At 40.9% G+C, this 13,858-nt stretch overlaps 1 protein-coding gene across 8 annotated transcripts in view; it reads left to right on the top strand.

Annotated features, from left to right (window-relative positions):
• Positions 1–13,858, top strand: part of diaph2 (diaphanous-related formin 2) — a 366,461-nt gene that overhangs the window by 192,468 nt on the left and 160,135 nt on the right. For all 8 annotated transcript variants that reach the window (XM_075481764.1, XM_075481768.1, XM_075481771.1 and 5 more), the window contains one exon: positions 11,502–11,603. In XM_075481764.1, the coding sequence (XP_075337879.1) occupies positions 11,502–11,603 (102 nt within the window). The remainder of the gene's footprint in view (positions 1–11,501; positions 11,604–13,858) is intronic.

The raw sequence follows: 13,858 nt of genomic DNA, 5'->3' as shown, positions 1-13,858 counted from the left end.
CTGATGCAGTCGTGTGAGTTGTATACAGATATACAGAACTTACACCTGAGTCTGATGCAGAGATTATGACTAAGTCGGGAGGGTTGTCCTGGAGTGCACACTCACGGGGTGCGTGCAGTCACAATTTTCATTGCCAACAAGAAGAGTTAAAAACTCCCTCACTCGGTTCAAAAGTACGATCAACACTGCATGTTGCTAATATCGGCTATCTTTTAAAAGGTTCTCTTCCTTTAATTCCCTCTGGATTTACAAAACAGTAAGAGTAATGCATAGATTACAATGCATGTTTCAGGTCACTAGTGGCACTGATCCTATCCTTGCTATGGCCAAGTGTTGTCACCGTGTTTCAGTATCTTTTTTCTTCACATGCCATCACTGTGTTGGCTCTGTAACATTCTGAGGTAAATAGAATATTGAGCAGGGGATTCGAGGCAGCTCAGAAAAAGTTGTTTTTTTTGTCCAATTGAAATAGCTTGCTGAAGTGCCATTATTTCACTTAATGGTGTAATTTAAGGGGGGCTATTTAAACTGTTGGTCAGCAGTAAGGTGTTTTATTACTTCCATCAATTCCTTCAGACTTCACTATACAAAGTAAACTACAAACTGACTCGCTCTGTGCCTCAGCAATCCCATCCCTTCAGGATCACATGATACCCATCCAGACAGGGAAGACGCAGCGGGACTTTAACACATCATAATCAGGCCACTACGAGGTGGGCTGCACTTAAATGATTTGTGGCCCAAACACCATGGTTAGCCTTAATTCCACTGCAGCACAAGTCAAGAAAACCGTTTCAGTGTTCAGTTTTCAGGTCTGTAGTCACCAGCAAAAGCCTGCTTAACATACAATGCTTTCAATCCCCACAACACGAAAGCAAGTCTGTCATTATCACTTATTTAATATGACATACTTGTTTTTTATTCTCACTCACAAAAGATAATTGTCAAGATTTTCAATGTTTTGTACAACATGAACTGTCAAAGGCTGCACTCTGTGAAGCCAAATTTAACATAACAGATTTTTTTGTCCTTCCTTTAGTGTCACAAAACTATAATAAGCTGCATTTCAAAGTCAGTTTCACATGAAATGTGTCCATTTTTCTGTGTGCATGTTTACAGTTAATCTGTTTTTTCTTGATACTCATCAAGCTGTCTCTGTTTCTCAGGGGATTTCGTACTTTTTTTCAGCTCGTTCTGAACACACCTGTCACAGATGTCTTTTGAACGTCCTATTATGCGCTTATTAGTGGACAATTTAACTTACATTGGGGTTTTTATAGCAAGTTATTACAATCATCGAGAAGGCTGCAGAGTCTAATGTAATGCAGTCAAATTCAGGCTTTTTTTTTTCAGACTGAGATTGCTCATGTTCGTCTTTCTCGCATTCCCGGTTTTCTGTGCTGCAAGATGTTTCTTACTCTTCCTGCGTTCTCAGTTCTCTGTAGTCGAACTCCTCTTCACCATCCCTGACCACATGAACACTGTCCTTATGCAAAGCACATCAACACCTGCCATCGATGTCTGTTTGGAAAAAAGGACATGTTTTAGAGGAATAAAAAGAGGAATACAGCTATGTTCTGGTTGGCTTTAGCTGGCAGGCATCATGTCATTGTGGTAAAAAGGCAGTATCCGCAAACGAGAGCCCACTCGGTATCATCAGAGAAGAGAAAAACAGCCATTTCAGACATATAGAGGGTAAAACAGAAAACAAGAGAGACCCTCGTAAACATCAAGCCGGGCGAGCAGTGCAACAACTTCTGTGGTTTGGGGAATTAAATGCAGTTCACGACTGAGTGCCTCTCCTTACGCTCATATTCTCCTTTCCACACTTTCACTCCCTCTCCTGATGTTGCACGGCGCATCTGTAATCAGCCCATGTCTGCTCTGACGCCTTCATGTCACCAGAACATGCCTCTCTGCAGCTGTGTAAAGAATAGTCATCAGGAGGTGGCTCGATGGAAGATTTTACAGCATCGGTCAATACAGGGCCAATCCTTGCTTTTTAGATTTTTATATTTGCACTGGTATGGAAAGGGCACTGTGTCTCTTTAAGTGTCAGATGTAGCACCAGCTGACTTTAATGCAATTCAGGACTTACAATTATACTGTACATTTCTGTCCCCGTGTTGATTGCCAGGGATAAACCTATTGCTGCTAACAAGCATGAAGTCAAGCTACCAGCAGGAGAAAAAGTCATTTCCCCCTCCTCTTGTCCTCGTCTCTCGGCAAACCTTGACATTTTCCAGCACAGAAATGTGAAGTATTTCTTAAGTCCTTTCACGCCTCAGTAGACAAATTGGATCAACCTATCGGTTAACCTTCACAAGAAGAAGAGATAATACTTGAGCACATTTCTTAAAAAATAAAACATAAGCACGGGCGTCTTTTTCTTGTTTGACAACCTTTCATGCACCACTTTTCTTACCGTTTTGCTAAGACACACCTGCTTGCTTGATTATTCAAAAAAGCTGTGGTGGCTACATTATGTTCGTATATGTCATAAAAAGGCAAAAACACATTGATGATGGAAAATGGCCTGGAACCTTTTTTTTTGTTCATCACCTTATTTTTCCCTTAAAATAAGCAATCAAAACACAGAGGAACTTGACTGTACCTGAAAGAAAGATGGAATATAATAACAGTGCTTTGTATAAAAGAAAGAGGGCAGATTATGTTCTGTGAGCCGACAAATGTACAAAATGCAACCCTGTCGAATGCAGTCAAAAGTAGGACAGTTGCTGAACACACAAAGACCAACAGTTTTCCCTCTGTAGCAGGCAGTATAAAAGACATCTAGCGCAAGTTTTGGCATATTTTATCTGTGGAAGGGAAAAGGGAAAAATAAATCATTCTCAAAAAGATTTAAAGGATTACATCAAAGTCTATTAGGCTATTTATCTTTTTTTTCCACATAGTTAAACTACAATGGGTTCATTTTGTATATCTGGAATGATATACAAAACATATAAGATATATTTAGTACAGCATGTGATGGTTGAGTGTTATGTATGCTGGTTTACTTTTGTTTTTAAAGGCCTGGGGACTGTTTTTCCTTCTTTCAGTTTACAAATACCAAACCATACTGGACAGTTTGAGGTTGAAACTTTTATCAATATTTCCATGTGGGACAACTGTAAAAAAAAAAAAAAAAACGTCAGTCGAGGTCTACATCTTAAAATCTGTAACTTTCAACAACTTCAGCTAGATTCCCACTCTGGTCTAGGTCCTGTGTAGCATGGTGTGGGTGAGGTAATAAAGACCACAGGGACCTGAGTAATCTTCTCAGTTGTCCAGGGAACAGTCTTACCCACAAATCTCTGTTCTACACCCCCTCACGGTGAGACAGGCCCAGTTTTAGTGTTGTCTCCTGAATGCTTAAGGTTGTACTGCATGGTGGGGTCCTAACGGCCGCCGAGTGCAGCCGATTGGACCGTCAGCTTACAGCCTTCCTACCAGTGCTGACAAGCACTGGGTCACAATGTGCTGCTTTGGCACAACCAGGGAATGATTTCCTCGAACTGATTGGCAGTCAGGCTCAATCCATCCGCTGCCCCCAGGAGCGTGTCTCCATGACCAATTTAAGAGGCAGAGTCAGAGCCTTCCCACACTCCCTGCCTTTGAGAGAGTCATGTGTAGATGTGGGCAGATTAAATATACTTGTTAAAAGGCTGTGCCAAGCCCCAGGTCATTGGCAATGCTTAGAGTTATTGATTTAGGGGATTTCTTAACATTTCTTTTTTATTTGTTTTATGTTGATATATATTTTTTCTGCTAAACTCAATTTCTTCTTCTTCAAAAAAAAATATATATATTTCGATGTTAATGCAGAAGGAAACAGAGGAGATAGTGTACCCTTATCTGGCTTCCTCTTGTGAATAAAATCCCTAAGAATTAGATGTATTGACTTTATTTAAGTCATTGGCTACAGCCAGCCTGGATTGTTGATTCTCATCAATGCCACAGTTATCTTAATTTAAATGTTTTTTCAAGCCTGACTTAATGACCCAAAATTGACCCGAGAGAAGTTCCTGATACAGCTTACCGTTTTCACAGGAAACATTAACCGTGTTCTGTAATCCTTCTCCTCTCCTCTTGGAATAGAAACGGGGGAGGGTCACTGAGGGAGATCTGTGTTGTCTCAATTAGAAGAGGAGGCGGTTTTCTCACTGGGCTCTGCTCCAGGCCCAGCTGTGTACCTTCCACCGTGGGATGAGCCTCTCCCTGCATACTGAAGACATTACTGGCCACGGGTCAAAGTGTCACTCTGTGGGATTCTGCCTCCTGTGCGCACACCTTTAATTCAGAGATCTCAGATAAACAGAACCAGATGCTTTGAAGGGGAGGACCGATAATTGTTAAAACTTAACTCAACTTGTCATACCTGGTTGAACTGGGGCAAATTTTGTGTTTTTCTACGATCCACTGTTTCCGTCATCATCATTATCAGCTATCTCTCCCACTCTCTGCTGTCATTAGGCATGATGATGGTTGCATGGTTGAAAGCTCCCATCCTCCCTGCTTCCTACCCCTCAGAAAAACTGCAGATCCTTTCTTGTGGTTCACCTTGACATAAGGAGTACTTTCAAAAGGACTGGGGGAAGAGGAGCCGTTGCTCAGAAACATTCTGATTTCTTTCACAAGGCGGCATATTTATGATTAATTATAAAAATGTATATCCACTCAAATACCAGCTCGGGAAGCTGTAGATTCATACGTATTTGGTATTCTGTTTTAGCGCTGCTGGCTTGCCAAGCTGGAAGTGAAAGAAATTTTATCAAGTGTGAGTAAGAAAGGGAAGGGATTGCCTTTTTCTGAGTGGGAGTGTGCTTTTAAGATCCAAGACAGTGGGAGGAGTGGGTACAGCTATGTAACCACACAGCAGATTGACCTCAGGGTTGAGAACAAGACCTCTGTTTAAAGTGAGTGAATGGAAGAAATTAATCAACTGTGAATTTCAGTGGTCAGTTGGTACGCTTAGCTCCACAGTGGACTCTCTCTGTTCTCTGAAATATATCATTTTATACTTTCCTCTGATACATTTTTTTATTTCTATTCTCTCAGAAGTCTTTTCCCATTCCATAGGAATTCAGCAATGCCTTTATTCACTTTTTTACTGCTTTGCCCCGTACAGTATATATATGTAAAAATATTTGTACATCTTAACACCAAGTTCTGTCTGAATTGAATTTCTGTGGCTGAGACCAGTGACTTTGCTGCAGAACTCCTTCAGACAGGCTGGCTGCTCTCCAGTAGCCAAATCCTCAATGTGCCTCTCTGAGAAGGAGGACGGGGCCCATATTTACAGGCAGATTGCACATTTGAAGGAATAAATTGCCTGGTAGAGATACCAGACTCCACATTGTCTGTTCCGCTCTGTGTTCCTTTGCCTTTAAATGTTTGTTGAAGACCTGTCATCTGCACTTTTCTGTTGTTTCTTTTCAAGGCCTGCTCTTCTGGTGTGTGGTGGTGGGGGTGTGGGCTCAGCCGGCTGGCTTGTGTCCGGAAGTGAACATGTGGTAGTGTTTAGCTTTGTAATGCCCAGGGTTTTATGGACGTCTTGAGGGAGATATCACATGGAAGGCAACCAGGATAGTGATTCTGGGCCAGCAAACATAGAAGATGTCCAAGTGTTGGAGAACTCTTGTTATCACAGAGCTTCCCAAGGGTATACCTCAGTCCAAGACCCACAATCATGGATGCCAAAGCATCCTTAATAAGCCAAAATTGTTTTGTTTTTTTTTGTTTTTTTTTTTGTTGCTCAAACATTTATGGATGTTTTTATTGAAATTTAACCATTTGGTGTCTCCTTTTGGCACAGAGTAATCTCTAACTCCCCTTCAATTAATGTAATGTCTGGCAATTCTGCTCACAGGAGGCTTTTCTGCATGTGGTTATGTTGGCTGGCTTATCATACTGATTTTTTCCTGTGTTTTTTTTAAACTTGGTTTTGACACACTTCCTCCTCAACATCCTTCTCAAAGTGCCTTACCATGTAAATTGTAACCGTTATTGATTCCTAGTTGCACTTCTCTTCTTGAATTTGGATTGCCCGTGTCATGTCATCATCACTTGACCAGATTCTTTCCCTTTGAGAATCATCTGTCTTCAGAATCGGCTACGTGAAAGCTGAGCTCTACACAAAATGGCGGAGTGCAGAGATTCGAAGGCATTGTTATTATTTCAAAAACTGAATTTGCCTAGATTCTTAACACAGTCTGTCACAGCACTCACACACAGTAATTCCAACCAAACAACACTCTACATGTGATTTTGCACTTGCATTTGCTTGTAATTAAGATTTTGTTATCGCTGTGTTTTCATCTGACAGCCTGGCGCAGAAATAATGTATCCCCGTAAAAGAACTCCATTGTACACAGGAAACCAATGATCTGCCAAAAGCCATCCCACATTGTTCCCATCACAAATGGCTCTCTGCTTCGTGACTACTTTGAGAGATTCCATTAGCAAATATAACTCTTTGCTTGAGGGATGGCATTGTTGTCGGAGTATTACATTTTAGCCACTGGGCAACTAGTAAAACACGTTTAAATATTGACAAGGACTTTGATCAGCTGTTGTGGACCTGCACTGCTGGACAGGTTAAGCTTTCTCACTTGAAAAGGAAATGGAACGAGCATGCGTCCCTAAAATGTTATTTTCTAGAAAACAAAGTAAAACTTCTAGTAAAACAAAACTTCTAAGTTTCAAGCCAAGTGGAGGGGTGGGATTTTCACTCACTATCTATCAACTTCAATGTTTTTGGTTCATTTATAAATCTCGCTTTATTGTTGCGGCCAACCATCTGGGCATGTCACCCGTACTCATCCTCACCACACACCTGGGACTCTGACTAGTTATGTGGCAGCTTGAATGTGAGCAAGCCCTTGAGGGCCCATCAGTCCGCATTCAGTGCTCAGAGAAAGCGTTCGACTTGTGGCATAATTGAGTCAGCCAGCAAACACTATGGCAGAAATCAGCCTACTGATGCCACCACTCAGTACCCAGCAGGAGAGTTCTGAGCTGCACAGGATGGCCTTCAAATGAAATTTGCCCATTTCAGATTTTTAAAGGCAATGTTTTTTATTTAACTTTATAAAGTACGGAGCCCCGGAGGCAAGGGCGAAGACAGCCGACCATAGTGCTGAGAGCTCCCTGCTGAGAAAGTAAGGTACCACGGTGAGAGATGAAAGTGGCAGTGGAGAGAATAGATGATAAAGATTTTAGAAAGCAATTTTGTACAAAAAGAAGCCAAATTCCCCTTCTCAGCTTAAGTTGCTCTTTGTCTTGAGGGCACTCTCTGAGGGAGGTCTATGTTTCCTCATGTTATTTATTTTCCTTGGTACTCTAATTTCTTTTTTCGGGTCTCTCGCCACAGAAGACAAACACCACGACTCTTTGGACTGACTGCTTACTTTCTCAGTCTCTGCGAGACAGGATACCGAAGAAGTATTTGGTTATGAGCTGATTGATATTTATTTTGTGTCTTTATCACTTGGTGGGTTTTGGGAGAATCCAGATAAAAAGGAAAAAAAAATGCTGACACAATGTGGGAGAATTCTATGTACTTGCCAGTCATCTACAAACAAAGGCATAAAGGATATAAGACCCACTTTGTTCTCATTTGAAAACGGATTGACTCACTGACTTTGCAGTAAGCAAAGGGGCAGCCAGTTGGTATCGATGTATCATCCCTTTAACTTTGACCATAATTACCTCCCAAACTAATTAGTCACAACTTTAAAACCACCTTTTTTATATTGTATGGGTGTCTCTCATGTCACAGCGAATTTAGGAGAAACTCCTAAAAATAATGTCTCAAATTTAGGATTCCTATTTTTTTTTACTAAGAGCAATTTACAAAGGATGTTAGGCCTAAAAGTAGCACCTAACTCTAGCAGAGCTTAAAAGTCCTCGAGAGGACATCTATCCCAGTAAGACCTATTCACAAAGAATCAGAAAATGGCTGCAGCAAGACAAAATGTTTTGGAGACAATGGAGGACTGCAAATTGATGAAGAGATATAGGCTAAACCGTGAGGGTATTAAACTTGTGGTAGAATTAGTGCGGGATGCAATAACGTCCCCAACTAAAAGAAATAACCCGATCAGTCTGGAGACAAAATGTTTGGCAACACAACAATATTTAGCAACAGGAAAAATGCAACTTTGCAATGCCAACGATTTAGGAATATCGCCACCATCAGTCAGTGGTGCCATTAACCAAACCATCAACGCACTCTCCTGACCACATATCATACAACAGTTTATTTGGTTTCCTTTGGACGATCAGCAACTACACAAGGATCAAAGCTAACTTTATGGCAATTGCAGGCATGACCGGTTTGGTCGGTGCTATTGACGGGACGCATATCAAAATAATTGCGCCATCAAGGAAAAAGTGGCCTGAATCTACCCATGATTTGTGCAAAATGCTGAGGCATATTTTTTCCCATGCCTCCCACTTCTTTTTATGGTAACCCCAGAGCCAAATTTCCCCTTAATAATCCCTCTCCTCTCCAGCACAAACTGGGCCAGAAGTAACAATTGGTCCTTGGACCAATTGGGCTTTCGCTTGCGTTTGATGGTGTCTTCACTTGTTTCACTCATCACGAAGTCATGAAGGATGACTTGAACTAACTGCTAACTGCACTGTCCATAACTATTTGATAGGAGTTAATTTGTAGCCTATGCTATTTCCTCGTTTCTCGTTGATTTAGTGGGCTCGTAATGTTGCGGAAGAGTTTCGCCGAGACCGCCTGCACTCAAACAACCAATCGTACTGAGCGCTTCTAAAGCCGTGCACGAGAATCGACTTAATCCATAGCGATGAGGATAAGGATTTATCCTTAGTATGAGTAGGTCTCAGCGGTTCTGTGAATTACTTTTAAGGAAAAACTCCTATATAAAATGATTTGGATAAAAAGCTTTGTGGACACGGCCACTGAGGTCTTTGTAGGCCGCGTCGATGCATCGGGCTGTTTCCTGTGTTCTTTAAGGCTACGGCTACACGAAAACGTTTTTCACTGTAAACAATACTTTTGCTTATCGTTTCGCTGTCGCGGCCACATGGAGCCGGCGTCCTCCCACTACCCCAAAACGATAGTTTTGGAAAACGGGTTCCAGAGTGGGAAGATCTGAGAACGGCGTTGTTTCGTTTCCATTGTTACAGCCAAAACGGATTTGTTTACATCTGCGTCACAGCCACATGGCCAATGCCAGTGACGTATACACATACGTCAGTGACCAGAACAAAAAGCGGCTTCCATTCAAAATCCGGAAGAAGAAGACAACACAACAAGGACAGACAGCGATCATCATGGACCCCACAACATTGATAGCAGCACTGCTGCAGACACTGCTAACTACAGTGACATTGTTGAAGGAACAACTTGAGCTTCGCGCTGGTAGAAGTAGGGGCGTACACGCATGCACATTGCTTCTTCTATTGTTCTGGTGTAACCGGTGGGGGTGGCTTACAGCGCACCTAGAGGTGTTTTGTGTGTACTGCATCGTTTTCATCGTTTTCATCGTTTTCATCGTTACCATCTGGACCTGAGTCTTTACAGCAGGTTTCCCGTGTGGTCGCAATAATTTTCGTACCCGTTTTAAAAAAAAAAAACCTCGTTTCGTTTTCATGTAGCCGTAGCCCAAGTTATTCCAGGTGTTCTGCAAGAATTTGTGGAGATGAGTGGTAAGTGTCAAAGCAATTTCCACAAGAATGCCAAAACTCATGGTTTTCCAGAGCCGTGGGAAAGCAGGACATTTTAATATTGTGACTGATAGTTGTGGAAATGGACTTGATTTAGTAATTGCCTTAACAAATGTACTTCATGTTTCAGCCTGTGAAAACTGATCATAAACACACACAGTTCAGTTCCCTTTAGTGTTTTCATAGTTGTTAAGAACTGTACATCCTTTGGAGACTCAAAATTCTTGTGTTACAAAGTGTTATGATTCTTATTCCTGGCAAAGTCTGACGAGAAAAAAGAAAGGTTTCTGCTGCTCTTGTTTTCACGATAAATCGTTGAATGTGATCGCTTTGCTCCTCTATTTAATAATTAATTAGCTAGAAACATCTACTGAAATCAGTGTATGAATCTTCAAGAGAAATAAATGCAGTCTGTTGTGTACTGTATTCTGACTGGGTTTGAAGTTAGTCAGCTGACTTCTGTAAGATCCTAAATAAACATCTTAATGCTCTAATAGAAAATCACACTGCGCTACTTTGTGTGACGTTGGTTTATACTTAACTCCATTTTAGCACAGCTTATACAGTAAACAACTGCATCCCTCTTGTGATACGTTGACAGCACACAGTAGAGTTAGGTAGGTGCCTTAAGCATTGCTTCTTCAGGCTGCCCAGGAGATGTTGCTTCTTTGATTCTTTCTTCAAATATGCAAGCCAGCACTAAGGGAACAGATTGTTTGTTCTAGATTTCCTTTGAGACTCCCACCTTGGGCTTAAACAGAGCAGTTGTGATGATTAGCAACAAAGTGTGCTGCTTCTCACAAACCATCAGGGGAGTGGGGAAAGATCTAAGGAATCTACTTTCTCATATCGCTGCTTCTTTATTGTGAAAAATTAAAACTCTCTCCTCAGATCTGTATTTCCACTTGAAGTGTTGACCTTTAGCTGTGTACATGGACAGGTGGGCTTTTTACACAAACCCGATGTTTTTGCAGCGCACAAAAAGAGAGATTTGTGCTGACATGTGGTGTTTCCTCTCTGTGGAGACTCAACGATGTTTCCATTATGTTCATTCTTAGACAACTTTACCTACCGAGTTCAGTCAGACTTAATACAATTCTTTTGGGGGGAGTTTGAGGGTAACACCGTTTTAGAGACAGGGACTATGGGAAGGAGCTTTGCTTATCAACCATCGACTCATTCTGGCAAATGATAGAAATGTCGACACAAAGAAATGAAGGGGAGGACATTTACAACACTGTCCTGATAGAAAACGTGATGGTATTGCACAGTAATCTTTCCATTTTGTGTGGCCCAGCATCAATCACATCTGCCTATCAACCACTTCGCTTTGCACCACATCTGCTGTAAACAGGGAAATGTCACACAGCTTAGCTGAGAGGTTCCCATGTAGTTTATTTAATTATTAAAGTGTAGTATGTGAACAAATTTGTTTTCATGCTTGTAAACATTTTTCTTCTGATCAATGTTTATCCATTTTATTTTGGATTATTGTACTAAATATAGAATATGTTACAAAGCTGATCAGTTAGGTTGCTTGCCAAGTATTTCAGCAGTCGTAACTGGTTTGTTCGGCTTAGTTTAGTTCAATAGATTTATGGGTTCATCTTACTCATCTTGGCCTTGCTGCTTACTTTTTAAAGATGTATTTGCATTCTGCATTGTGATATCTGACAATAACTTGTTTTTGTTGTATTCTTCATTGCTGAAACAGCTATGTAGTATGCTCTACAGTTTTGGTACAATGCATTTTAGTTCTGAAAATGTTTTTTCTCTTTTCTTTTCCCCTCCAGTGAAAAAAGATTTAAAGGACACGACTGATGCAGCGATACCACAGTTCAAGAAAAAGGCAAAAGAGCTTCGTGTCCTGGATTCCAAGACGGCGCAGAATCTTTGTAAGTAGTTTGCTATAAATAAGCAAATGTTTCACATCGCGGCTTCATTAAGTATTCTTTTAAGCTGTCACCTTTTACGTCAGCAATGTCGGTGTTACACCCAGCAAAGGCATTTTTGTACAGCCATGAGTAGCGTAGCACAGCACAGCTGCTGGTGGAATAGAAAATTAGAACCCTCAGTGGAAGATTATTGATAACTGAGACCTTTCCAGACATTCATAGTATTTCATTTGTATAACATCATTTTTTTCATTTATTTTTTGGCAGTAGTATAGAAGACGATATAAGCTTGTGTTCTTGTGCAAACAAAATATATACAGAACGTTTCTACTGAAGCTCCACGTAAGTCTTTAAAATCTCTAGGAACCTAAGTGGACTGCTGTAAAAACTTAGTTAATACTGGTGTATTTACTTCCCCTGCCAAGCGTCCCTTGATGTTCCCTTTAAATGTGGGTCAGTATCAGGAAGGGGCATGTGGTGTGAACATAAGGATGATACGTTGAGGCATGTGTTTGTATTTGTGTGTTTGTGCATTTGCAAATCACGTCACTGCACTTGTGTGTGGGCTGTGACAATGTTGATAGGTGTCACTGCCATGTCTGATTACAGAGCCAGCAGATGGGGTCGGAATTTGGCAGGCATCAAAAATAAGTGTTGAAATGAAAACCTCACCTTCACATAGGAAATGGGTGGGAAGCGTGTTGTTGTACACAGCTACAAAGCTCTCCTGAGTCGCCTTGACACATTCCACAGCATCATATATCATCTTCACTGCCAGCTGTTGAACTCGCCAAGCTCCCTTTTCAATTTTGATGTGAAGGTTCAGTGACTGGGAGGGGTAGAAGGATGACATGAGTGATTGTGATGTCAGTGTCACTTTATGTTTCTTGGTATAATGATTATGCATACCACTATCTGATAAATTGTGTCAATATGTCTCTAAAAATTCACCCAACGCTATCAGTAAGCTACAGTTTGACTTGTGGCTAAACTACCGAATTATGCAAACTGGCTGACTTAAGAAATATATTTACAGCTTAAAAGAACATATTTTGGTCATTAATTGTCTCTGATGATCAATTGCTTGTTTCTACTCACTGATCTTGGGTCTAAGGGTTCTTTAAATGGAAGTTCTATAAAATCAAGCCCTTAAAGATGACCCAGAATGAATAATTTTACAACAAACAAGCTATTGTTCTAAATGCTTACATGGAATTACGATAAACAATAACCAGAAAGCATGTGTGATTTATCGCGGTATCAAACTTTGTCCAGGAATTTCTTTTCCGACAGTTTTTGAACTAAACTCTGGTACACTGCAGGCTTGAAACTTTACATTTTGCACTCTATGATTCACGCAGCTTGACGTGTGCCACTTGAAAGCAGAGTTATGAGATGTTGCAATCCACATAAGTCCACATTTCTTCTTTCTATTTAGTATCTTTTCGTGTTAAAGTTGAAAAACATATTTCTCTACAATATATATGCTTAGAATTGAGTTTCCAACAAGTGACAGTTCAGTTCAGTGTTTGGTATGCGTTGTTTATTTTAGCATTTTGTTCAAATTGGATAGTTAGACTCTTAATAAGATATCTCCCTGTAAGCGAACTCATCATGAGCACAGTTACTATCCAAAGGCAGTTTTCTAAAACTAAATTATTCCACTGTATTATCTAATTAATTTCCAAAACAAATGCTGTTAAAATAGTTTAAAAAACATTGAATAGGCAGCAGCTGTGGAAAAACACTGTGCCACACAGCTTGGGCTCCAAACAGCAGCTGTTTCAAAGAGGGGCGTATCCCTCTCAACACAATCACTGAATGAAGGGAAAGTCTGAGAAGCACGACGCAGTCTGATTTTTGGATCGGCAGAGGAGTGGGTTCAGTTTATTTTTGCTAAAGAGCGCACCTGATTGGTATTTCACTGCAGAATCTGCACTAATAAAGCCGACACCTGCACCACTTTAGCGAGTTCAGCCCTGTTGGGTTTCATGTTCAACTTTTAAAGACTCGAAGGGCTTTTAAAGACACCAAACAAGTGCAAGCTGATGGCCCACACTACTGACACAACATATAGCAAGCTAACGCATGGACGCATCAGTGTGGCATGAGTTAACTCATGACAACAGCACACCTATATGCAGTAGGTTTTCTGTGTAACACACTGAAATGGAGAACAGGGGAAAGAAAAAAAGAAAGGGGGACAACAAATGCACCACGTCTCTTTGTTGCCCATCAGATACAGACATCAGGTC

Source organism: Odontesthes bonariensis, chromosome 13 (assembly GCF_027942865.1).
Source record: "Odontesthes bonariensis isolate fOdoBon6 chromosome 13, fOdoBon6.hap1, whole genome shotgun sequence".
Classification (NCBI taxonomy): Eukaryota; Metazoa; Chordata; class Actinopteri; order Atheriniformes; family Atherinopsidae; genus Odontesthes; species Odontesthes bonariensis.
Note: the sequence above shows the minus strand (reverse complement) of the source record. Positions and strands in the feature narration are given on the sequence as shown.